The 26926-nt window shown below is 42.8% G+C and overlaps 6 protein-coding genes across 6 annotated transcripts in view; 3 read left to right on the forward strand and 3 right to left on the reverse strand.

Moving 5' to 3' along the window:
• LOC126558602 (persulfide dioxygenase ETHE1, mitochondrial) overlaps positions 1 to 26926 on the reverse strand; it is a 277195-nt gene that overhangs the window by 90449 nt on the left and 159820 nt on the right. The window lies entirely within an intron of this gene.
• LOC126559740 (probable cytochrome P450 28a5) overlaps positions 1 to 26926 on the forward strand; it is a 149762-nt gene that overhangs the window by 62844 nt on the left and 59992 nt on the right. The gene's annotated exons all lie outside the window — the stretch shown is intronic.
• Positions 1 to 26926, reverse strand: part of LOC126559190 (malignant T-cell-amplified sequence 1 homolog) — a 237956-nt gene that overhangs the window by 55924 nt on the left and 155106 nt on the right. The gene's annotated exons all lie outside the window — the stretch shown is intronic.
• The window catches only part of LOC126558902 (uncharacterized), a 63009-nt gene that overhangs the window by 14047 nt on the left and 22036 nt on the right, over positions 1 to 26926 (forward strand). The gene's annotated exons all lie outside the window — the stretch shown is intronic.
• Positions 1335 to 11560, forward strand: LOC126556763 (serine-rich adhesin for platelets-like). Its single transcript, XM_050212241.1, has 11 exons — positions 1335 to 1516; positions 3397 to 3829; positions 3899 to 4031; positions 4096 to 4241; positions 4545 to 4694; positions 4793 to 4963; positions 5035 to 5099; positions 5161 to 5243; positions 6630 to 6834; positions 7426 to 7542; positions 9349 to 11560. The coding sequence occupies exons 1-11, from the start codon at positions 1377 to 1379 to the stop codon at positions 11558 to 11560; spliced, it is 3855 nt and encodes a 1284-aa protein (XP_050068198.1). The 5' UTR covers positions 1335 to 1376.
• On the reverse strand, positions 18894 to 26287 carry LOC126559711 (YTH domain-containing family protein). Its single transcript, XM_050215883.1, has 7 exons — positions 26117 to 26287; positions 25979 to 26003; positions 23462 to 23592; positions 22015 to 23390; positions 20359 to 21092; positions 19912 to 20270; positions 18894 to 19004 (listed from the first exon to the last, which is right to left on the reverse strand). The coding sequence occupies exons 1-7, from the start codon at positions 26135 to 26137 to the stop codon at positions 18912 to 18914; spliced, it is 2739 nt and encodes a 912-aa protein (XP_050071840.1). The 5' UTR covers positions 26138 to 26287; the 3' UTR covers positions 18894 to 18911.

Genomic DNA, 26926 nt, shown 5'->3' on the forward strand with positions numbered 1-26926 from the left:
GTTGCATGTTTTTCTCACCCGGAACTTGCGCTGGTAGTTGCTGGATGTAGTTAATGAATGTGGGGTGGCATGCTTCCGGGCTCCCGAGGTAGTGGCAAAGTGGGTCAGATGAGCTGTAAAAGTAGGGCTATCAGGAGAAGGAGCGGTAAAGAAGATGGGGAAAGTAACCAGTGGAAAACTAATGGGAAAGGCGATGCAAACAGCGAGCTTCGTATTCACTGATGTCGATGATAATCGACTGCAAAAAAGAATGAAAAAGGTGACAGGTGCATGAGCAGCAGCAAACAACACAAGTGGCTCAGTGGCGCATATGATATTATGTAGGAAAGAAATTTGAAAAAAAGCACAAGATAAGAGGCATGCAAATCGGTGGTGAGAGTGATTTGTTTGATACTGCTATTAGTTCCTTCCGCCAGCGACAACGCTCACAACGATGACGCCTACTGCTGGTAGTAGGCCAGAGAGGCACGTCCTGTTGTTCTTGTAACAAAGTAGCACGTTACTGCATTCATTAACTGCCCAGTAGTAGTAGTAGTAGTAGTAGTGTAGTAGTAGTAGTAGGCCGCGACTGGCCGAGTGAAATTAATCGGTACAAATCAGCTAGCGCTCTTCTTCTGCCTGGACCATTACTCAACGCGCGCGACCTTTCGCTAGTGTGCCTTTCGCCTGCGTTTGCGATGAATGAAATGGGATGGTAACTAGTGAAAATATAATCATCGTCTTACGTCTTACGATAGAGAGAGGGAGAGAAAGGTGTTTTGTGGCGATTAGTTTGGTACGCCGGCACCAACAATCGTAAACAGTTTCCATTATAAAACGTTGAATATATACATGCATGCATACACATCTTCCGATTGCGTTTCCTCGATGCTCTGGCTCGCTGGTCAAAATGTTAAGTGGCACAATTATGCGTGTACGTCGTCGTTTGTGGTGTGTCCGCAAACTGCTTCAGTAGTAGCAGACAGGGCAGCAAACGGGTGATTAAAACGAGTCGCCTAAACCTTCCCTTATACGTCGAATCTAAGGAGATGGACGTCTAGCCTATCGTGGAACGACGTCCGGGAGGAAGCATCGTACTGTGAATAATAATAAATTGGTGGACGGAAATTAATGTGGATAAGTATTTTATCGCCCAGGTCTAGGTACTGATACATAGGTACATACTGTGTGGTAACGTGAAAACTGCCGAATGATGGCTTCTTTTTTCTACTATCGTGAACAAATAAATCTACAACAACGAATACAGTGACAGTGAGTGAATCAGTGATAAATCTTGTGGAGGGTGAAAATAACGTGGTGACCACGTATCAGTATCACGCGTATTTTGTTTGTAGAATTTGCAGTCGTTAAAAAGCATAGCATCATAACTGAAAACCATGGACGAGGAAGCTCTGATAGCGCGTGCGAAGGAGGAACGAGAGAAGATTTTCCAGCGGTACGATAAGGGCCGGGAACCGGGTGCCGAGATCGATCCGTGGGAGGATCCCCAGTTTGAAGTGTACCACCAGACGGATAGGTAAGTTTCCGGTGTGTGGAATGCAAATAAGGCATCGTAGTAAGCTTCTGGCATTTTTATTTCTCCTGTTTTCATCAATGCTTACTTGGGATTGCATTATTCCAACGTTTGTATGGTGTGGCAAGGGAGAAGAGGGTCCGACAGGATGGTTGGGGATTGTGGTGTTTCTGCTCGGTTTCGAAAGACTACTCGTTATAGTTCGTGTAAAGGCGGCACACACAGAGGCGTTGCAAGACCTGTATTTGAATGCTGTAATATACATACACTCATCCACCTACAGCGAACTCTGAAGCGGGCGTACAAACATCTGTGGGATGAGCCGAGGTTTGAAGCGTGGGCAGTAGATTGCCTTGGTAAAGTCTGCAGTATACAAAAGCAACATAGAGTGGAGGGCAAATACATATGGGCTTTATGCGACGTTCTAAGTATGAGAACGCCCCCAGGATTGATTTGTGTTACAAATGACAGTTTTCTCCATAATCCGATCACAGAAATGCAGGTGTAAATCTACCATATCGCAATGATCCCACATCGCTTCCCGATTGAGAAGGACGAGATCAGCTGGAACCATGTGAAAACTCATCTATGAGATGAGTTTTCACATTTTGCATTTTGATATTTTTACTATATTCTTTTGGGTTCATGTTTTAGAAGGTCCAAGGTTTCTTATATGAATCATAAAAGGAATACAGGTTCTACCTAAAAATTATCCGCTTATTTTTTAAACGAATTAACACTTTATGTAGGCCATCGCTAGGCCTGGCCGAATTATACCAAAGAAGAAAAAAATTTAAAATTAATTAAATTTAAAACATAATTGAAACTTAACGCAGAGAGAAGATAAAGGGGATAGATATTAGCCAACATTGAAATGGGAAGAAACATTATTCTCTGAGAAATACACTGAGAAAATGAAAGAAAAAGGATCGTAAAAAATGGAGGATCGTTTTGACAATGTAACATTTCCATTGCCAAAAGTTCTCTGGGACGAAATAAAGCGTGGGGAAAAACATGACCGTATTCGGATTATCGAGAGGAGAACTGTAGCAATGGTAGCGATTCTAGTGGAACCCTCGACATTAGACGGACTCCATCTGAACAGCAGGTACAAGGTTATGCTTTCTAGGCTGCGTGCTGTTGTCCCGAAAGATAAATTTTAGAGAATTGAGATACAATTCACCAAGATGTTGTATGAATTTCACCTTGGCATTGTGAATAGTTGAATCAAAAACAGAATATTTAGCTGGACTAGATTCACAAAAATTTAAAAACGTCTAATGAGAAAGGAATATAAAAACATCTGAAGCAGATAGAAGAATCAGCAGAAGAAAAGAATAATGCATAAACTGTGTATTTCAATGCCATCATCATTTAGAAGAAATTGCAAGAGCGTTGAAAAGAATAACAAGAGGGGAATACTAGTGCACTACGGTGAGGAACATCGGAAGAGAAAGGAAAATTCCAGCATCCTCTCTCGCAGGATAACCAAGTTTCAGCTTATTGGAACCACATATAAAAATTAAACTCGATAACTATTATAACACTTGTTATTGAGTTCCTCAACTAAAAAAGTGCTGGAGTAATACTATCAAATGTCGCACGAAGCGCTTGTGCTTATAAAAGTGTGAAAGATTTGGTCTGTCAAAACATGCCATGAAAGCTGCTAGATGTGAAACAGATCAAGAATAGACTCGTGTTTATAAATGCTAATAGAAGAATCATAACTAAAAATTAGATTTTGGTGTATGGTTTACGCAAAAATTATAGTGCTAAGGCCGATAAGTTTCCCAATATATAGGAACAATAGAAGACGAGAACAAATATTGTTCCTCGAATTTTGCAACTCTAACTAATTGCTGCAACTGTAACTTTCCTTCCAGGTATGGATTCATCCATGACAAACGGTTACCCCGCAAACGGGAACCGCACGAATCGAAAGCGCTCGAGATCGAGATGGGCCGGGTGAAGAAGTGGCTCAAACTGCTCGGCCTTTCCTCCCAACCAACCAAACGCTCTTGGGACGATAAGGCGGTACAGGCGAAGGTTCGCAAACGCGTGTTCAAAGGCATACCAGAGAAGATACGCGGTAAGGTGTGGTGCAAGCTGCTCAACCTGGAGCAGGTGATGAAGGAGGAAGAGGGTAAATACAAGAAGATGCTCGAACTGGCACGCAACTGGAGTACGGAAGCGCGGCAGATCGATAAGGATGTGAACCGACAGTTTCGGGATCACATCTTTTACCGGGAGCGTTACAGTGACATGCAGCGAAGTCTGTTCAATGTGCTGGTGGCGTACAGTATGTATAACTCCGAGGTATGATTGCAACTGCTCAACTGTTATTCCTTTGGGAACTTTTAAAAAACGGCACTCTATTTTATGCAGGTTGGCTACTGCCAGGGAATGTCCGGACTGGCTGGTGTACTCTTGATGTACATGAAGGAGGAGGAAGCATTCTGGGCCCTGAGCATCCTGCTGGCGGATGCAAAGTTCGCGATGCACGGTCTCTTCATTGAAGGTATGTGCGATTTCCTGTGTATTATCAGCTGGCTTATCTATTGCACGAATTCCTTCTTTTGCAGGCTTCCCGAAACTGACCCGTTTTCTAGCACATCACGACAAAATCATAACCAAATTCATACCAAAGCTTAAAAAACACTTTGACCAGTGCAATCTCGACTCGATCCTGTACTCGTTGAAATGGTTCTTTGTTGTGTTTATCGAAAGGGTACGTGTGGATTTAGAGTGTGTTATATGTGTGTGGGTGTTTGTGTGGGTGGGTGTGTAGAGAAGGGAGGTCTTTATCAATCTCCATGCTTCAAACATTTAATTGTCGCTCTCTGTTTTCATGTATGTTTTTGCTGCTTCTGACGACCCACACCGGTTATCCTTTGGCAAACGAACTGTTCTTAACATGCACTTTTCTATGCAATAACATGCGTGTTTCCACGTGTTTGTGTCCTTGTGTATGTGCGGCGTGTGTTTGTTTGCTTGGTGGCATCATGGATCATCCACAAACGGTACCATGCAGATACCGTTCAGCTTGTGTTTGCGCGTCTGGGATATTTATCTACTCGATGGGGAAAAAGTGGTCACTGCAATGGCGTACAACATACTACGTATGCACCGTAATCATATACTTAAGCTACGAGACATGGATCAAATCGTGCAGTACATTCAGGTAAACTTTCGCTTACCGACGCTTGTTGTCACAAATCGTCATCAAACATCAAACTGATGTTACATTTTTTTGTTGTTGTAAAATCTATCCCATTTCAGACGCGGCTTTGTGAAGATTTTGGGTACGATGACGATACGGTGATTAAAAATCTGGAACAATGTATGGAGGAGCTGCGAAAGGCTGGCTTAGAGTTGCCTCCTCCGCCCAGCGAGATTGAACTGCCGAAAAAAGAGTTCGGTGTATTTATAGAACCTACTGCGGCCGCACAGGTAAGCTGAACCGAATTTTTCTGGTTAGAGCAATTGAACGCATCTTTTACGATCCGTCCATTCCCCCTTAGATTGGTCGACGGAAACAGGAATTTACCGAAACGGAAAAGGAAGTCACCGAAACGGTCAAACTAAAGTGAGTGTTGAAAGTTCGATGATGACAAAATTTGAAAATATACATTTGTTTTCACTTTCAGGCGAGAGATAACTGAACAGGAAATTGCCAATCTTAATCGAATCGCAACCGCACCGGGAGGTTCCACACAACAATTAAATACAGGTAAGCAAACTGAGCCCTTTAAGGGTGAGCCTTTAATTGTCGTTTGTGAACTAAAGCGATACACCAATTATGATGCTTTTCACAAATATTCGGCGTTGGTATGAGCGTACACACGATAGTAACTCTTGCCTTTTGGTTCGTTTCCTTTCTAACACACAGTATTACCTCGGGTTTGCATATGAAACGATCGGTCACATTTTGATCTCTTCTTGTAAATGCTGCCCATCTGTTGTTGTCACAGAAAAGCTGAGAGAGAGGTGTGTAGCAATGACGAATGATTCTTTCTGCCGCTTTAAAAATTTTCTTCCATTGGTTTTAAAGGCACCAATAGACAGTGCTCGAAATGCACAATCCGTTAACAATTTGCTTCAAAAATTGCAAAAAAAATGCTGCAGAAAAATATTGTAAAAAGCCATTATCAATCAGCTTTGTCCTAGAATCATTATGTGTATTACAAGTCATTATTTCCAACCTAGTTATTCCCAGTCCTCAGAATTAAACTAAAAGCCTTGTTTGAAATTGACAAAATTGAACTGTCCGGGTTTCCATTTGGCGTACGAAAATCAGAAAGCCTTCACTGTTTTATCCTGTTTTCTCGCTTGCAACAATTCCTTTTTTTATGTTTTTTTTATATTTTTAAAAATGACCGTTACAAAAGTTGAGCAAAATCTCAAAGAATGGCTTACGATAACCGTAACACAACATTGTTCGAGATATCAGAAGTTCTCTTGATACCTAAGAAATATCATATGTTTCGAGAACATTTGGACATGCAAAAGCTTTGCGCAAATGGGTGCTGCGTGGGCTCACAATCGATCAGAAACAGCAAAGCCTGGTTTGAAGCTTTTAAACTACAATATAGCTACATTTTATTGTTGATATGTTGAACTATAGACGAAATAACAGGAAACAAACTATTCTCTACTCGAAGCCCTGATAAAGTAATCGCTGACACAGAGGCCTGTTTTGAGGCTAATGACAAATTGTATTTTAAAAATCGCTATGAAAAGATAGTGAAAGGCTTCGAAGATCGCTGTTCGCTCTCGAAGGCAATTAAGTAGAGTAAAAAATTGAATTTGGCAAAAAAATCCTTTTATCGTGGTTAGGACTAATGTTATCGTGGTTATCTAATCACCCGTTATTCGGCTACGGTTCGGCTTCGGTTATATAGTTATAAGGGTAGTTGATAGTTGCACCTCACAGCAAAGCTTTGCACTGCAAACACTGAACCAATTGTAATGAATTGTAACTGAATAAATAAATCTGGCATACACTAGCATCTCTGTGTAATGCACTCTGTTTGAAACACAAATAAGATCATGTGGGTTGTTGAATCACACGTCAATAAAATACATTTTCATATTTTCTTCCATTTTCTCTTTTCAGTACACATTCCCGAATCGGAAGATGGTGGGTCACTTCTAGGAAGCTCACGGAAATCGTTGGCCGACACGTCAGTTACATCCACGGCCGATTTGAGTGTGCTTTCCGGTGGGCAAAGTCAACGATCACACCAAGCGTTCGATTTCTGTGTCGACGAACAGAACGTGATCCCGAGTGAGGACGAGGGTGATGGTGAAGCTAGCCCGGTGTAAGTAAATTCCAATCCAGGTGTCAATTTTACTGTATCCTTGTTGCTTGTTAAATGTTTTATTGTTAGCAACTGTGTTAGCAAGAGCATTCTTCACCTCTTGCTGAAAGTTAATCACCGTTACAGCAGAGAGCAGCCTCTTCGTCGGTATTGGGATGCTCTAGATGCCCTCCATTTTTAGACTCCTGATCATAAAAAAACAAAACCCTACGATCATCGCTAAACCATCGCCTCCTGTACACAAACCTGGGCATTTCGCATCCGCTCGTAGATTGTTCGATATTATTCATTCCTTAGACGATCATGGTTTCTGTTTCTTTTTCTGCACATCATCTGTAGACCGTATGTGTGTTATATGTGCGCGCTTGCCCGTAAAGGACGCTATCTCTGTGTTGTTGAATTATATAGCGAGCATAGAATATAGTCCCGTTGAATAGCGTCTTATCGTTCGCACAAAAGCGTGGCCGGTTGGATGTTGGACGTAGTTTCATGTTGGTATCGATCGTCGCCCTAAGGAGTGTAATAATATAAACTCTCTATTCTTTGTACCGTTTGTTCCGTGCTGCCTCCTAAGACGTGGTTTTGTTTCAGATCAAAGCGCAAACAGTCGACAGTGCCATCGGCGTCGCCTGGTACCGGCCACGGTACCACGTACGCCACCGCCTCCACCACCTCCTCGGCGAGGCCGGTCAGGCATAGAAGTGCAACGTAAGTTTTGTTATAGTGGTGTTGGTAGTGTCGTGCGCAAAAGTGTTCGTTGCACCGCTGTACCATAATAGCATCTTGTGCATATCAATACACCTCTGGGATCGTTATTTGGTGATCGTATTCAATGTCCGTACCATGCATCGGAAGGTCATTCAATTTTTTTATTTATTTACTGTTAACATGTAAATTACTGTATCTATTTTTTATAATTTCCGGTTGTGATTAAGTTGCATTTTTTAAACTTCTGTTTGTTTTCCACTACTTAGAGTTTAACGCATTTACTGGCTATCATTTTCTATCATTTTAATACGATTTCGATTTAGTGTATTTTTTTTGTGTTAAAATTCTCTTATTGTGTACACAGTTTCATCTTCTTTCGAATTTAATTAAAATGATCCTATTCAATCTTCAAAAAGCATTAGACATTAAGCAAAAGGTTTGGCAGTTAGTGTATTCTTTTACTTCACCCTGTGAAGTTAACGCAATGCACGGGATTAAAAATAAGCCCGGTTAAAATGGATAGATTGGTGCCAGTCAAACAAAACGTATCGCAAATGACATTTCTATGGTTAGTTGAAGTTGATTTGTAGTTATGGAACATTCCTGGGGAGGGACATCTATATTCACTCTAGCCCAATGATCAGGTGTATCTATCCCACAGATGAGAAGCTTAGCCTTAAAGATGCTTTATGCTGCATCCAAAAAACAAACAACGGGTATGGTACGAAAGACAAGAGTCTGCATTACACCACGAAGTGTTGTACAATTCTTTTTAATAAGACAGATGCAATCCTATTGGTCCATATACTAGTCAAAGTGTGGCAAATAATTGAACGGAGCTCGAGCACGTAGTGAACAAAACTATTTTATAACGTTAATAGGCAGTGTGGGTCATTGAATTCTTTAGTCAGCAAACGAAACAAAATCCAGTGTAACTTCCAGGCAGCTACTAACAATATTGCAGCGCACCAGTTTAGTCCCAGAGATGTTATAGTTAAAGATTACAGGACAAACTGTGTTAAAAAATGACAATGACACACATTTATCAACAGATATTTCGAAGTCGTTACTCAGTTACCCAGTCAGAAGCCTAAGACAATCGGAAACGCATCACACTAGGCAAAACTACATAACTTCTTAAGCGTAGAGCTAACATTCAGCCTCAGTAATAGCCAATGTAACGTCGTTCATGTAAAATGTAGCAGCATAGATTCGAGATTGATGTAGTCTCAATCGTCAATCTGCACGTAGTAAATACGTTTGCGGTAGGATCTGAAACAATTAACCAGAGGTACAGAGTATCTCAGTCAGTCAAACTTAGCTAGCAACAAGCGATGGTTCAGCGACAGTGTGTGTATGTATAAGTTTTTTTTATTAGTTTTATCTTACTTACCGCTTACCTCGAACAATTATTTACATAAATTTCCAGGTCAGAAAACATTTGTATTATAGGTATAGTAAGGATTTCAATCAATTCATCGTCATTTCTTTAAGCTAACCAAAAAAATTAGTTGATCAAACTATTTGGTTTTGAATTCTTTATTTATTGTCTTAGGACAATAGTCAGCACTATGTTTCATATTGACATTGCATAAAAGATAAATGAAGATGGGAGGAAAACGTTGAGCGACTGAGAAAACTTTCTGAATTAGGGGATTTCCCTCGTATGGTTACACATTTTCTTTTCTAATAACCCATTTATGTCGTAGCTGGGCTTTGATCACTTAAAACCTTACAAACTAAAGATAAGAACATGTTTAGAATCCTAGATATCTGACCTACATTTCTTTGTCTACCTCATTAAAGATCCGCCATCGGTTCAACGAGTGTGGTAGAGCGCAGTCCATCCGCACTGCAGCTGATGACTCCACGGGCCATGTCTCCGCACGACGTAGTCCGCATCTACGTACCACCGGCTCCACCGGAAGAGGTGCAAAAGTCCATCGGTACGTCCATCGCCCAAAACAATCGCGAACCAGCAACCAACGGTGGTACGGTGGGACAACGGCGCAATCGTTCTTCGCGTGCCAGTTACAACGACGAGGATGAGGAGGAGGGTGACGGTTCGAAAACACGTCGCAACAGTGAAATTGACCTGTACCTTCAGCAATCGATGAATACCGTCAGCCCATCGGTAGTGGGCAATAATGGGAGTAACGTGGCCGCGTTCGGTAGTGGAAAATTTTCCGACTTTACCAGCGGTGATTTCGGTGGAGGGCAGCAACAAGGGTCCCTGCTTTCGTCGGCACCATTGTCACCGGTGGCATCCCAGAGCAACGCGAATTACCTATCGAATGGACGTTCTACCTCGTCATCCCGGCGGGGCAGCATGTCACGGAAGTCCCCGGCTCCAACGCTCGATAGTGAGTTTATTATCGAGTGTAGTCATTTGAAGAATCGAAAATATGTTCCACCGGAACATCACAGCAGTCACAACAGTCTGGTGCTGAGTGTTGGCGGTGGCATACCACCAGCGTATGGAAGTCGTAACGGATCGGAGTCGAACATTCATCGCATGACGTCGTTTGAAGAATTGGCCAAAGCGAAACTGCAGCATCATCTTTCCGGCAGCGGTGGAAGTGGAGTCATTAGCGGCAGTAGCAGCAGCTTGTTGAAAAGCGCAGCCGAAGATTATTACACCGTGCGACAAACGGTGTCGGTTGCGAAGGCGACAATCGCTTCCACCAACAATCGGATGGCGCGAAGTGAAATTTACGAGTCAATCGAAAGCAGAGAAGAATCTCATTATGATAGTCCACGTCGACGGCCACAGCAGCAGCAGCAGCAGTCTATTGATATAACATCCGATGGTGCTGGTGGTGGTGGTTCGTTGCAAAACCACAAAAGTTCCCGAGGCCATAAGAGCGACTACAACATCCAGTATCGAGCACTTTCGCAGCAGCAACAGACGGCCGGTCCAACCTCACCGCTGAGTGATGGTGGAGGCGATTGGGTTGAATATCGGCCATTTAAATCATCATCCCGGCAAAACAGTGGAAACGATAGCTCACCGTTTGATTACGATCCACTACCCACGGATGGTGGCTCGTCTGGGGAACGGGCCAATGTGGGCACGGAACGCTACAATCGTTTCTTTAACAATGATGAAGAGGACGATGATCGGGAGGACGCATTGAATGGAGCGGAGGAAGTCGCCACATACCGTCATCGGGAAGACGAAGATAAGCTATTGACGAAATCGTCCGACGATTCATCCACAAGTCCTCCACCACCACCTACCAGCACCAGTCGTCCTTCCCAGTTGCCCCAATACCAGCGGCAACCGGTTAGTTCTTCGGGAATAACGGGCAGTATGCAACGACAGCGACCCCGCCAAAGACAACCACCAACGACAAGCCCGTCCCATCATCACCATCAAAATGGTACAACGCCAACGAACGAAATGGCACCGTTGTTACCGATTTCCCCGTCCTCATCGTCGTCCTCGGCCATACCCGTCAGCAGCATCATCGGTGGTGGCAGTGGTAGTAGTGTGAAGCGTAAATATTCTACCGAATCATCCTCACACATACCGGTGGTCGGTTCGGCGTCGTCCACAACCAGCACCCCAACCGGTACGAGACGGCGTGGATCGAACGCATCCGCTGCCAGTGCCACTATGTCTTCTCCACCCGTCGTCCATTCACGCATACCGGTGGGTTTAAAATCGCCCACATCGCCCACCGGTTCGTTCCGGTCTGGAATACCGACACAAAAGTCCTCAGGTCGGTTGGCCTCTGGAAATTCCAAGGCAGCGGACTTTGGTGAACGTTTGCCACAGTATCAGTACGGTACGACTTCATCCGGACCGGCCTCGTTAGCTCTATCGCCATCGTCATTTCAAAGGGCCGGCGGAACGGTGCAAGGATCGGCTGGCTCGGGACTGTACTCAAGCAGCAGTCGGTTAGGATCATCCCGGTCAGCTCATCAGATACAGTCGGACTCGAACAAAATCCGTATTCAAATTAATCCATCACAATCTCTCAGCAGTAGCGGAGGTACGACAAAGGGTGGATAAAGGCCAGATCGCTGGGGGGCCGCCCGGGCAAGGGAGTAATTTTATTGTTTTTATTATATTCCAGCCATCGATTGGCACAGGCATAGTCGCATATAATTCCCAAATTAGTATTTTTAACAAGAGCTTTAAGCTTTGTTTCGAATATTCTTACTCTTTTCGGAAGAGCTTTGCGTATTCTCGAAGCAGCATCAACTCAGCCAGCCAGCTAGCCGTTGCATTCCATGCTGAATGATTGAAAACAAATTTCTCCTCCATAAAAGCAATCACTGTTCCATGTTACAGATTGCAATTTATTACTATAATATAAGAGCAAAAAAAAGGATACATTCTATTACAAGCAATCGAAATCGTTCCCCTAATTCGTTCTCTAAACATGGTATGGAAATCTTTACATCCATTGCAAAGCAATAACAAACCGTCTCGTGAAATCGTTATAGAGTATCGTTGATTTTTTTTTTCTACGGCTTTATCTGCCAGCTGAGAAAGTAAAAATGTTTTTAAAAGTGCAAGGTACAATTATGCATTATGCCAATGGACAATATCGAATTTCTCGCGAAGGAGAAAAGGAGACAAGAAAAGGCAACAAAAAAAAAAAAACTATCATGACAAGACGCTACACTCAAACTCAAAGAGCATTTATCAGTTTTATATTTATGTTTTGTTACGGGAGTGATTTGTTCGGATTCGTTGTCCGCCCTATAGTTGCTAGCTGTAGAGCCCTAGTAAATACGCTTCTTCTCAACCATGAAGCTACATACATAAATAACAGTTAAAAGAAAGCGATCATCGCACAAATCAAACCGTTCCAAAATTCAACAAAAAAAAAATAGCCCCCAATTCTATCGAATGCAATTCACGCGATGCAGTTAAACGGCATTTTTAATGTTAAGGCGCGCATTCTCTCGATATAAAATAACAACTAAAACCCGTCACTAGTTGTTAGATTGTAAAATACGGCGGAATTTGGATGTTTGTGTGTGTGTGTATATGTGTGGGTGTGTAGTTTGTAACTCGTTAGCCAAGAAGGAAACCGCCCGTTTAGGTTCCGTTCTAACCATCCCTTTTGCCTTAGGTGGGATGGATGAGGAAAAAAAATAATTCGAAAAACGCAAAACAGATGCTATTAAAATATATCCATCACTATCTCTCTATATACATATATACAAATAGCAAACTACATACTAAAGAGCTATCTATATTAGGTTTTTGAAATGGTCCAATGCCTCATCAACGAATCTCGAATTCATACGAATCTTTAAATATCCGAAAAATCCGATTCAGTTTTACAAAAAAAAAAAGCAAGTTAAAATTTCTTCAGTTAGAGAGGAATGAAAAGTTGACATTGTAAAAAAATACTCACCAATGTACATAAAAAATGGGAAACGGGCAAGTATCGATATAATACCAAATTCCAGTTCTAACCGGGGGAACGTTCATACACATCCGGCATAAATAATGGAGGAGGTAGAACGAATGGATAAGTCGATAAAATTCGCTTTCTGATGCTGCGTTTAGTTTTTTGTTAAAGCGGTTTATGTTTAACGTATATTATTTATCCCAATTTTGAATATTCATGCACGAAACCGCCAAACCAACGTTGCGGACACACAAAGATAATACTACGGGTTGAATTACTGCATTACTTTTTTTTTTTGGTTCTGTTGCGCGCTGTGTTTCTTCGGCTTCACAATAACAAAACTGAAAAAGAAATGGAAAAAGACTTTCCACTGCGTGTTGCGTGTGTATGTGTAACAATGCTGTGCAGAAGCGCATTCTTTTTTAATAAAATTAAAACACAATAAAGAATCTTAAAAGTATTATTTGTTCTTGAGAAAGAGTGATATTTGTACGATATAGACGAGGGAAGATACCTGGTCTCCATTTTGATAGATTGACAAGAAGAGAGCGCTGGTGTGGGAGCAGACACATAAAAACATACTTCTAGAAGTGTAATTTAAGCCTAAACAATCAGTGTCACAAGATCCTATGGTGAACATGTAGCCTCCTGACATGACATGAGGAACTAAACACGAACAGACTCCTTCCACGACAAGGTGCCTTTTATTTCAAGGCCCCTATTATGTCGAAGCTTCTTTGATATTTGACGTTTGACCAAGGGGCCAAGGATAGGGATGGAGATGATTATGGATGGTTCGCCAATAGCATTGAATGCACCAGATGAAATCAGCTTTCCAGGGTTTTTTTTTAGTATCAGGCTAACAGCGAGTAGAGTAGAATGCTTATATTACTTTATGGGACGCCCAAGCGCTTCATGGTCTTGGCCTGCCGCAACACACCTCGATGCCGCTCGCGATCCAGTGCCGTTGTTTGCTAATGCATGACCCTTTGTTCATTTAGTCCGATTAATCAATCCCGCACGTCGTGACCAACGTTTTGGACGATCACCTATCTGTACATAACCCTTGGATAAACTTGTGGAAGTGCAAGAAAGTAGGAAAAGCACCAGCAGATCAATATATTCTAGCAGAGGACGAACAACACCGCAAAAATAGGAGCCATGAAACAGAAACGTGTGGGTCCAAGGTTAACCGTCCGACACAGTCATGGAACTCATCTAGGAATTCTCCTTGACCTCGAATCGAATCGAAAGGGATGAATTGGGACCCAACCCAGGACCTCAATCCGATATCAGCCGTGAGTCAGCTCTATCGAGATGAGGATGGTTGTCGTTACAAGCAGCAGAAATTAACTTTAAATGCTGGAGATTGATTACCTCAATTTCGTAGCTGATAATCTCGCAATGTTAGGTGATGTTTTATTGAGAATATACTGGCTGATACAACAAGCGAGATAGAGAAAAATAATGGAAGGAATAAGCAATCACCACCGATTGCGGATAGGAAAAAAATAAAATAAATCAAATCACTAAAATCTCTACTATAAATCAGGTATTCCTTAATGCGAAAAGATCGACCTAAGGGACAAGAACCAGGACATTTTTTCCTCACAAAATCCCTACATGCTTGAGCCTGCTGCCTCTGGAAGTCGTTACGAATTACGTCGACTCATAGCCATAACGCGACGCTGCCCGATCCAGGATTTGTTTCTGCTTCTTCTTCTTTGGCACTACAATCTCGTCCTGCCTCAGCCTGCCATTACTGACTTATTAGCAAGACTATTCGATCCAACTGGTTCGGCACACCATGACACAACACACGCGTTGAATGTTTTATTATTAATTAGATTTATTACGATTTGTTTTTGTTTTGTTCATTTCTCTTTAATGTTGTTATTTCTCTTCTTCTTCATTTCAGTGCATTTTCATATTAGTACTGCTCTGCGACTCTCTGTAGCTTACGCTCTCATTGTTGTGTAGTTTTCTTGCATCTCTTCTTTTTTTATGTAAATCACTTTTTTCATCCTTTTTCCCAGAACTGTGCTCTCTCTCTCGCACACAATATTCTCCACGTTTTGGTCTACTTTGATCATGTTTTCGTATTTTGCTTTTTGTTAGTTTTTTTTGCTTCTCTTTTGAAGACACATACCAGCAAATTCCTAACAAAACCTCGTGGTTTGTATGCTGTGTGTTTACTGGTATGTGTTCGTTTACTATGCTTTTGCTCTAGTACAAGATTTTGTAATGGTTTTACTCATTTCACACATTTCTTTTCTTTAACTTTCTTCGTGTAGTAGTTGTTGTGTTTTAATTTTGTTGCTGTCTAAGTAAAGATATATTTGAGTTTTATTCTCATCATCGTCTCTCAGTTCATTTATTTTTATCCACTTTTCTCATTTAAGGGTAAGTTTTTTGTTAATTTTGTTACACACATTAGTGTACTGTACTACCACCCTGACAACAAATGGATAGGTTTGTTTTCTTAATTTTTATACCATTGTTGTTCTATCGGTAGTATCCAGTATTTATTTCATATTTCTTCTTTTCAATGTTTCCATTTTTTTCTAGTACGAATTCTTGTCACGTTTTTGTTTTGCTGCTTCGTATTACTGTCACATTTTTATTCACTTTTTTCTATTAAGAGTTTGTGTTAGCGTTTACTTTTATATCGTGCTTAGCAGCGTTCATCATCAGTACCGATTGGTCAACAAAGACTTGAACCAACGCAATGGTTTATTTGTTTATTTTGCCTTTTTTATGTGCCCGTTGAAATAGTTTTTCATACTGCTAAAACTTTCTCAGCTTTTTATGCGTTCATTTAGGGATTGAAAGTGTGTGTGTTATAGTGTCGCATTGTACGATTCATGTACCAAACGCAATCCCAGTGTTTCTACATGTTGACGTTAACACAGCAAAATACTTCATTATTGCGGCAAATAACAGAAGTAACAATTTGTTTTACAATACATTATCTTTTTCTACCGATGCTACAAAAGAACTACAAACAGACTCCTTCTCCTGGGCTGCAGCAATTGTTCGTGGCAACTTACACTTCTTCGCTTCTCAATTATACGAATTGTGGCAGGGAACTTGTTTTTCATTTAGCAATGTGTGTTTTAGAGTCCAGCACTAATCTTTCAATTGCTGTTGATTCTTGTTTATAAGGGGTAGCGCGAAATAAATAGTTCTATGGACAGTGTGTCCCGTCTATCAACCACAGCAGTTTTCCAAAGTAACTTACAAAAAAACGAGTAGAAGCCAATACAAAGCCTTACTTCAAAGATTATGGAGAGAAAAATTCGGAAATTTTCTACGAATTATTCATTTAACCATCACATTCTCGGTTTTGCAATTTTTGCTCGTCTTTGATTTGGTTCAATCTGCAGTATTGTGATTCGCGCTTCACAAAGAATCAGTGGAAATGTAAAAAACACATAATTGGATTATAGTTCGTACTTCACTTTCTGTTCACTCTTTGTTTTAACCGCACTGACACTATTTTTTCAAAAAAAAAAAACCCCCCTCTAAAGTAGAGAGTGCAGTGAACTCTCATGCTCACGCATGCTTACACAAGAATCACACACACACATGCAGTCCATTTCCTTAGCAACGCATTTTAGGCTTGACTTGTATGTAACTTTCTCGGAGAATCAGGTTTTAATGTTCGACTTCGGCTTCATTAGTGTATTAGTGATTTCAATCCGACTACACAGATTAGAACAGATTTCAACGACAAATACACCGAAGAACGAAACACATATTCGCATCAAGGAGTATCCTCAATAGTCAAAACGAATTCCTCCTTTTCAGTTTTGAATAAATAATCATATCGTTTCGTGTGATTACTTCTGTGTTTATGTGGAGATACTACTGTTTCAACTGGATGTTAGAGAACAAGAGTACTCTTTTCTAACTTGTATGCTTTTAGTGGCATTTTGGGATTGGGATTGGGATTGTTCTATAATTATTTCATCCTTCACCGTATCCTTGTTTTATGTACGTAGAGAGATGCCTTTTCTACTGCTCACGCAATTCTTCTCTTCTGTAGAATTAAGCTTCCGCGGCTGCTTTTGTTTATTTCGCCGAATAATTAAATTATCTATCCATCTAAGAATTTTGGGCATACATATTTTATTTCAGAGACAGCTCTCTCTCTCTCTCTATCTCTCTTATCTCAACACCCAACGACAATGAATACACAGTGTGTCTTGAGACTCGGGTATGTCCCTTGCACATTGCTCAGAATTTTAAAGATAACGTCAAAATTCAAATTTGTATTCCGGGGGAGGGAAAGACCTTCTCTACGGTAGTAAAGCACAATCGAAACCATAAGAGTAGTGCATCATATTGTGGTGCCCTCATTACGAAAGAGATACTAAGCCTCAATTTGCATGTCAATAGTTCGTGTTGCGAGTTTTTTTTACGGGAGACAAAAACACATGACGTGTGAAACAAAAAAAAACTCAATCGATTCCACAGAATTCTCCGCTAAACTAGTACCGACTGACAGAAAACGAGTCCATGTGAAACGATTGTTGTGTTCGGTTTACCGGTAAGGTAGGTAGCAGGATCGAGCGACACGTTTTTCTCACACTTCTTTAAAACCGTACTTTACAACAAGAGAAGGTAGAGCGATGAGGAACTGGGATCATCTTTTCATTATTTCAGTCCATTCGCATCGTAGCAATGTATTGTGCGCACAATATTACACACAACAGACGGGTGCTTTTATCCTTCCCGAAGCCATCGATCGCTGCACTAAACCTCCTCTCGACAAACGCCTCCTTCCTTAGCGTCATAGATGGTTGCTTGGCGTATATTCATGCGGACAGGACACGACACAGCACACACACACGCACAAGCAGCATTCTTAACTAATATAATTTAAGTTACAACTTAACAATATTTATCCGAACGTAGACGTTGTAGAATAGCAAAGATTTGCTCTTTTCGTGTTATACTTATGCAGCTGTATGTGGTTTTGATGTGCGTCCTTTCTATTCGACGCGAACGTCGCGCTGTTTTTCTGTTGCTCTGTTGTCTCATTCGTACGTACGTTTTGTTTCATATTTTCTTCCTCGTTTTTATTTTGTTTTCATTTATATGCTGCGTTGTCCCGTGTTCCGGGAGGGTTTAGTTTGTTATACGTTACATTTTCCTACCATTTAAAAACATACTTCATTGATAAAACATACTTTTGTTTGTTTGGAGTTCGCTTGGACAATCCATCGCATTGTTTTCATTATTCTGTACACTCATCATTTTTGTTAGGCAGCGTTTGGGGCACTGCTACAATTTTGCTGCGTTGCCTTGCTTTGTAAACGTTTATCCAGGCGGGCATATAAGACTGTTTCTTTATCAACATTATTTCTGGTTTTTGTTTTGTTTTGTTATATGTAACACGCTACACACACACACACACTATTATGCTTTACCTTAATATTTATATATATGCTTTTACGTGCCCATCTGAATAGTATGGTGTTGGTGTGTAGGGTGGCGTTGTGGGGTAGCTTCGTGGGTAGGATGCGGAAAGGGGAACAGTCTCACGTGGTCTAGTGTAATTGCGTTTTGGAAAAAAAAATATCATGAGTGCCCATCACCGTATAGCGCGCGCCACGCGAATGTTCGATTTGCTATGTCCGTTATATTTATATATCGCCAGTTGTGCGCCAGCCAGGATAAATATTATTACGAGCTTATTCAACTTTGTTCATACTTAGATTGGGCCTTGCTCCATTTTGTAGTGCACACTAAGCATTTCAGTTTTTTGTTTTGTTTTTACAAATGTTGTTTGTTTTGTTGCTTTTCGTGCTTACGTACTGAGAAATGTTCTGATTTATGGTGCACACCTTCAGCATATATATTGAGAAAAAGGAACCAATCCGGCTAGTAATCCACTCTGGCAGTAATGACCACGGCCATGCTTGTCTATAATGTCGGCATGTTTGACGATAGTAATTATGGTGTTTGCTCGCCCAAAAACGTAGACAATTAATTTGGATTTCTATAGATGTTGGAACCACTGCCGTTACTGCCCGATCCACCACGGTTGTTGCTGGGACCCATCATGCGATCGTTGCGGTCCTAAAAATAAGAAAAGGAAGAATCATCTATTAATAATTCATAGCCTGTGACATTGTTTACTTAATCTGATATAATATTTGTTTCTTTAGCACAAGATTATGTATGTATCCACTAAACTAAACAAAAACCAGAACCCCACAACAGTTGCGGTTCGCAACTGATTAATGGATATGTTGAATGCTCAGTAAGATATCTCACTACGTCGGCTAAACACCAAATCTGGGTGGTTTCTACGAAGATTGTAAACAAGTGAGCGAATATAAAAACAGCGCATACCGAGTAATGCACCAACGGCATAGAGCACGGGTATGCGCAGAGCAATATAAACTCGGACGGGAGTTGGTGGTTCACCGCACCAAGAAACAGCACTTTGAAGAACAAGAATTTGAAGAAATCAGAGAGAATTACGGATACTGCAGAATGTTTAACCAAGTGGTAGCAGGTCACTGAAAAAACTTCGGGCCTAAGGTTTCGGACTTCGGAGACCATCTTCTACAAGCCAGTCCAGATCCTGGCATACGTTGATAGACATTATTGGTTTAAGGCTCTCCGAGGCTCTACGCATCGGAAGCTTATTTGAGGATCGAGCAGGTGGCGGAATACCTCGGGTTGGAGATTAATGAGGCAAAAGCCAAATTTCTCAGAAACCTAAAGATGCTCAGCAGGATTCTTGGCCCCACGTATATGTCAATGGAGACACATACGCGGACAATGGAGGAGCGACTACAATGACGAGCCCTACGACCTGTACGATAATCACTCACTATACAACAGCGAGATAGACTCCGGTGGGCTGGTTATGTCTTTAGAATAACACCGGACAATCCAGTCCGTATATTATTTTTAGGTCGTCCACACCGGACAGACAAAATTTGGTACGCCTCCGCCAGAAATCAATGCTTCTTACCCGGAAGTGATCCCGTGAAGAAGCTCGATCCCGATCGCCACGGTCTCCACTTCGGTAGATACCGCCACCATCACTGTCCCGTCCGTTATCGTAGTCGCTGCCCCGGGAACGTCCATAATCGTTTGGTCCGCGGCGTTCATCCCGATAATAATCACGGGAGCGGTTGTTGTAGCCACCACCGCGCGAATGGTATCCACCACCACCACCTCCTCCGGGTGCGGCGGCATCATGATGATCTTCACCATTATTGTTGCTACCGCCACTGTTGCCATTGTTGTTGCGACGGTCGAAACTCGGATATCCACGGCCAACCGTGTCGTCACGATGGTTGTAGCTGTTGTTGCGATTGTTGTAACCACCTAAAAGAAGAAAGGCAAGGCAGAGAAGGAGAAAATTTATAGTAGCGAAAACAAAATTTAAATCAATCCTACAAAAAAGCCTTCTCACCGTAACCACCGCTACCACCTTTGTTGTATCCTCCGTGATAACCACCACCACCACCACCGCCTCGACTACCGTATCCGTCGTATCCGTCATCACCACCACGGTCATTGTATTTGTTGTTATAACCACCACCGCCTCCACTACCGCCGTGATACTTGCCCGGCCCGTCATAGTAATGGCCACCGGCAGCCTGATTCTCCCGCCGATCGCGCTGGTTGTGGTACGAATGGTTCGATGGGGGTGGTGCCTCGTGCTTGCGCGTGTCCTCCTCCATCTGGCGCTTTTCGTAGTGCTGGAAATCATCGAATATCGACGACTGATGCTCGAAGCTGTGAATGATCTGCAGCACCTGAATGCCCTTCGCATTCGGAACTTCCTGTGTGTCGCGCGAGTTTGTCATCGATTTGTTTTCGTTGTTCTCGAGCCGTATGTGCCGCAGGTTCGAGTTCGGTACGTCCTTCACGTAGATCCAGCGCACCTTAAACGTGCCCTTCCACTTGTCCTGCGACCAGACGCTCGAGTTGGAATTGTAATCGACGGCGGTCATCATTTGCGCCACACCACAAAAGTGTCCCGAACCGTTCACGGAGAAAAACAGATAAACCGTGCCGCCCTTCTCTTCGCGCTCGCGGAATGCTTGATCCAGCCGCTGGTTACCATGTTCAGTCGAGCACCAGATTTCGTATTTAATACTACGATGAATGTCGTCTTCCGAGTACGATTTGATGACGAAGAATCTGAAACACATAGGAGATATAACACGTTAGCTGTCTATCTATAACAACCACAAAATTTCATCAATGTTGCATTCTGTTTATCTGATACCATTTCTTGTCTTTAAGGAGTACCTCAAGGAAGCTGTGTTAGGTCCTTTCTAGTTCCTCTCATATGTTAATGACGATTGTGACGTTCATCCGAGAGATGGAAATCTTCTTTACGCTGAGGACATATAAAATACTTGCAACTTCTTATTTTCATCTTCCTTGAATTTTTCTGTTGTTCTAGTTGCTTAATTTACGTCCTAATAAATGCAGAGTTTTTTTTCTCGTTCTCATGATTCATGATTATATGTACATAGTACATATTCCGTCCTCCCTTCCCTTCCTTTGCCTTTAATATTGACCATATTAGTGCGAGTCGCTCACCTAGTATCTGTTGATTCGGTGGTTCCAGTGGATTCAGCGATCTCCGCTGTTTGAATATTCTGTACTTTACCATAGTCCGCTCCCTTCTCGTCCGCAAATGAATCTTTCGATGCATTTACGGCCAATCCTTTCCCTCCATCCCTTCATAGTCCAGCCATTGTCTACTAGTGGGCTTGGAAACCTTAGCTTCTCGTAGAACAAGATTCCAAGCCAACTTAATGGATGGATAGTCTCCTTCTCGGCGAAGCTGATTCACCTAGTCTCCTTTCCAATGTTTCCATTTACGTACCTTCCCGGTACCTTCTTCGCAATCTTTTCCCTGTCATAGCAAATATCTTCTTTGATGTTTTTTTCCTTCTTTGTTCTGTGTTTTTCTCACGGGATCCTACTTCTTTGCTTAACGTTTAGGTTAGTTTTAAATTTACTTAGCAATAAGCCATAATCATAATATCGTTGTAGAACCCATGCAACTCCACAGTATATAAATACAAAAATAAAATGAAAAGACATTTACCTTGCTAATTCGGCCGTTTTCAGCAGATCCAAGGATGCCGGATTGTAGTTGTTTTTGGTTTTCAGTTGGTCAAGTATTTTCTGCGACTCGGCCAGCTTGAGCGCCATTTCGCTTTCCGAAATCGAAGGCGATGGCGATCGTGCCTTAACAACAGCTGCACCACCCGCAGCAACTGCCGCTAGTACGGACGAGCTGGTACTGTTGTGCACTGCCGTCGTGTCAGTGCCACCAGTGTTCGGTCCATAATGTCCTCGGTCAGCAGACTGGTATCCCGTGCCACGGTCGTTATGATGGTTCAGAGAGCGTTGCTGATGGAACGCTGGTCTTTCCGCCTGCGGTTGCTGATGATGCGATGGATGTTGTGAATGGAGTGGTGGTCCACCATGGCCATCGTTTTGTTGGCGGAAACTATTCGCTCCGGAACCTCCACTGTTTTGACGATCAATCATTGCGGACGACGATCCAGTACCGGGCGATCCGGCTGAGGAGGAGTAGGCAGCATTGTGGTTTCGAGATTGACTGTAATTGTTACCGTGATGTTGCTGATGATGTGGTGCTCGATCGTAATTCGATCCGGGCCTATCCTGATGATGAAGGTGTTGCTGTTGCGGTGGCTGATACTGCGATGAATGGTTGCGACCAAGGGGACCTTGCTGCTGATGGTGGTGTTGTTGCTGCTGCTGCTGCTGCGGCTGGTGGTGTTGTTGCTGCTGGTTATGATGATGATGCGAAGAACCGGATGACATGGAACCACCGGTTCCAGCATTGCTACCGCTTCCACCCGCCGGACCGGCGTTACTTCCCGAAGAGGGACCATTGTTTCTGTCGGTACCGACGGCCGGTGGAGCATTCAGCTGTTGCTGCTGAATCTGAGCTTGGCCCGGCGTTGGCCATCTGGAGCTTTGTATGCCGGCTGGTCCCATACCCTGATGCGAGCTGTTGCTGTGGTGCTGCGAGGTAGCACCACCACCGCCTCCCGCCGAGTCACGACCACCGCCCGATTTGGACGACGGTAAGGGATCGGCTAGCGGTGACGGTTCGATGACCGGCGGTGGAATAATTGGCGGCGGTGTTGGAACGATCACGCTCGGACCGTTCTTCGATGGCGAGTCCCATGTACCGATGTCCATGTTGTGCTTGCCAGGAATCATTGGTGGCGGCGGCATGCCCGGACCCTTCTTCTTCACCGTCGTACTGGTGGTGTTCACTTGCGGTTTTGCCGGCTGCGAAGCGATCGTGGCCCAGGTCATCTTTTTGGGAGCTTCCTTTTGCTGCTGCTGTTGCTGATAATATTTCGATACCCCGGAGTTGCCATCGTTGTTACCGCTACGCGTCGACGAACCGAGCCCAAGTCCTTGCATACCTTTTTCGACATTCTGTGGTAAAAAAATTGAAGATATTTTTTATTAAATACGTATCGAAACATTTGTGTCATGTGACATCTTACCCTGACACTATCATGACTCTGGTAAGCTCCATGATTTCGGTAGTAGCCATCGTCCGATTTTTTCTGATGTCCTCCTGCACCACCTGGGCCGTGATTCAGTTGCGCACTCCAAGAATTATATTCGCCATTTCCTTTGAAGTAGGTAAAATTGTAGTGTTAGCCTTCAAATAAGTATGTGAAGCGAATATAAACATTTGGTATCATTTGTGTTTGAAATACTGGAAATGATGATAGGGTATGAAAGGATGATTATCCCAGATCAAAAGTCAAACTTCTTCATGCATAACATATTTCTGCTATATACAGCGCAGATCAGCGTCGCTTAATCCCACACATCCGCCAAGGTGGAGGCCTTTGTTGCAAAATTCTGACACGTTTAATGCTTTTGGAAGAAGATTTCATCTGTTTCGTTGATGTTGTTCTGATTACTAAATTTAGCCATCAATATTTGAGGTAGCCAATGGCTGAAATAATTCTGAGAATAACTTTTTGAAAATGTTGAATTCCGAGTTGAACAACACGTGCAATCATTTTCCTATTAAAAATGTTCTTTATGTCGTTATGCATAAAAACACACAATGTACATTATTTTTGATGAATTTTGTGTAGAAATAAAACATGTTAATCATCAGTTTGAAGTTTGTTAAATTAAAAAGAACATTTTTTGCATTGAATTACAAAATTTAAAAATACAAAACTAAATAAATAAACCGCATCACGTTATAATCGACTCGCCACCATCTTCATTTTCATGGAAAGAGAGCTTCGCATACAGTCTATGCCAAGGTCTCAAAAACTGGTTCACACATCCCCAAGTTCATTGTACCTTTTCATTTTTCCCACCACGACCCCTGTGTGTTAATGCCGCCGCTGCTGCTGCTGCTGCTGGTGGTGATGGTTCGTCACACCCCCCAGCGAGGCTCGCGTTTGGATGATCCGCTGCAGCAACATCGCGCTTAAGCAGTGCCGTCTACCACACTACACATACCAAACGAACGACGCAGTACGCTACCAATACCAATACATGCACACCCCATCTCAACCGGTGGGTGAGGGGCCAATAGGGGAGAGAAAATAGGAAGAAAAAAAGTACTGTGACTATTCCTCTTCAAAGCATACAAAAGGGAGGATGGGATGATTCAGGAAAATACCGGCGACGGTATTCATCCAGCAGAAGAAGAACCTCGACGCGTAAGCCTATTACTCTTGACGCAATACAAATACGCGCACACTTACCAGAGCATAAGTTTTATTTCGTTTCAATCAAAGGGAAGACAGGCATTCTCCTTTCGTAGATGATGCTCTTTTTTGCTAATTTCTTCATTGCCTCGCCTTAGTGTAGTGTGCAACTACGCAATGGGCGCGAGGTATGTTTTTTTTTTTTTTTGCAATCTTGGCTTCTCGATCTTTTTCCTCGTTCGCTCATCTATACAATACTTATTCCTTGTTCTTACGCCAACAGACCGTCAGTTAAGATGCAGCTAAGATCCAATTCTCGTATCGACGACTGTATACGACGAATATCATAACCCTCCCGCCGCGCGTGTCAACACATGAGAAACGCTAGCCTCACCCCTACTTCCCTTCCGAATCTGGTTGTTTGCTTCGTTGCGCTGCACCACATACTGTCGCTTATATTAAGCGAAACAAAGCGCTATCGATCTGCAAACAACGCAGGCGGGCAGATAGATTGTAAGACACTAAAAGCAATAAACAACACCACACAGCGAGAAAGAGAGAAGTTATGAGAGAAGTGGGATAGCGATTCACGGCTAGCCAACCAACGAACAAATAGACCCGCGAAGAAGGTTACCGCGCACTCGTCCCCTCACTGGCTGGCATAGTGCGGCGGGAATTGATCTATGCTCATCGTTCTTCTGCAGCTCCTCTTCACCACAACACATCAATCGCAAAGTGTGAGGATTGTCGCTAGATACAGTATAATGCGTCGATCTTCTGCTAAAATCGATTGCTACTGCGTATGATACGCATGAAATTTACACCTTCGCATCGTGTCTTCTTCAAAACAGATTTTTTAAATCCCCTCTATTCCTGTTTGCTTGCTATTTTCTTGCCCCAAGCCAACGCCGTCCATATTTGCCATACTTCTCCTGCTGAGGGCTTGAGATAACGACGAGCCACCACCACCAAACGACTTGTACTCCCGTAGCCTTCAAGAGAGAGAGTGCTAACACACATGTGAAGCATCAACCCACAGGCAGCGGCCGCAGCAGCAGTAGTAGAAGCAGTTGTTATCATTTCCAGCTGGTTTTTGGGTCACTGACGAATTGCGCTTCTGCGCCGTCTTTAAATTGTGTCAACTGTTGCAAATCGAATGCTTTTACTCCACACTCCCGCTGTATCCCCCAAGAACAGACCCCTCGAGTCTGAGAGGCATGAAACGACCCTTTAAGGACGGTGTACAAGTACGTGCCGATTATTTACATTTTCGGCGAAATGATAACACTCGTAAGGTAGTAAAGTAAGTAGTAATAATAGCAAGGGGAAAAGATTTACCATGAGTTCCTTGTCCTTTCATCCGCTGGAAAGAGAGTGTAAAGAAAAGTAAATGGGAAGACAAATTGGTTATATTGGGCTGTAATTGGTTTAAAAAACGCTTGCATTTGGGGCATAGACTGTTGAAACATTGCCTACCTGATCTGACACGGTTGACATTGGTAGTTGTTGTTACTTCTACTGTTCTTGTTGAAAGTTCTCAAAAGTCTGCTGAAAATACTGACGACAAAGCAGCTTTCGCGAATGCACCCCGCGCACTTGGATCTTTTGTTAGTCCTCCTCCGCAAAATACACACACACACAAGTGCACACGCACACAATCGCGTACTAAAGACGCACTTTTTGTTCACGTTTCAACGACTCTCCCTTCTCAAACTTACAGAACCGGTGTGGATGCCGATGATCGCTTTAATGGTTTCCCGGGATGGGCAAGTAAATGATGGTACCCAAGGTTTCCGAAAATTCGGGTTCGACTGAAAGAGAATGCTGAATACTGCTTTCAACACTATTTCGCTTGTCGGTGGTCAGATGGATTTGGGTTTCCCTACGATGGGAGTTACACACTGGCACACCCGTACCCCAAGTACCCTACGCGTCTAACGGGGCAACACAATTAGGGTAAAGAAGTAGGATGCCTCCGACAAACCTATTCGGAGCGGTCGGATGATACAAAACACTTCCGTAGAATGAAGCCGTGTGTATGTGTGTGAGTGTAACAATTAATGTGGTTGACAATTTTTCGATTTTGCACTATTTGAGCACTTGCACTGCTCTCCCCACTCTGCTCCTCTCACACGTCTGGATTAGCACAAGACGACGGGAAGTAGCTGCAATTTTCCGCTACACTGCCAACGCTACACTGCTCCTTCCGTTGCTTCTGCACCACTTTTCCCCCCAGGGGTTTCCTTCCTTTTCTTGTTGCAAACTCGCGAAACACGGTAGCTAGGA

This window comes from Anopheles maculipalpis, chromosome 2RL, assembly GCF_943734695.1.
Source record: "Anopheles maculipalpis chromosome 2RL, idAnoMacuDA_375_x, whole genome shotgun sequence".
NCBI classification, from domain to species: domain Eukaryota; kingdom Metazoa; phylum Arthropoda; class Insecta; order Diptera; family Culicidae; genus Anopheles; species Anopheles maculipalpis.

What these genes read in the sequence shown, in the direction of transcription:
- LOC126556763 (XM_050212241.1), top strand. Translation starts at nt 1,377, where the DNA reads ATGGACGAGGAAGCTCTGATAGCGCGTGCGAAGGAGGAACGAGAGAAG. An exon ending in GCACGGTCTCTTCATTGAAG is followed by an intron (nt 4,032 to 4,095) that starts GTATGTGCGATT and finishes CTTCTTTTGCAG; the next exon opens with GCTTCCCGAAACTGACCCGT. An exon ending in CACACAACAATTAAATACAG is followed by an intron (nt 5,244 to 6,629) that starts GTAAGCAAACTG and finishes TTCTCTTTTCAG; the next exon opens with TACACATTCCCGAATCGGAA.
- LOC126559711 (XM_050215883.1), bottom strand. Translation starts at nt 26,137, where the DNA reads ATGTCAACCGTGTCAGATCAG. An exon ending in TGTCAACCGTGTCAGATCAG is followed by an intron (nt 26,004 to 26,116) that starts GTAGGCAATGTT and finishes CTCTCTTTCCAG; the next exon opens with CGGATGAAAGGACAAGGAAC. An exon ending in AGGTGGTAGCGGTGGTTACG is followed by an intron (nt 20,271 to 20,358) that starts GTGAGAAGGCTT and finishes TTCTTCTTTTAG; the next exon opens with GTGGTTACAACAATCGCAAC.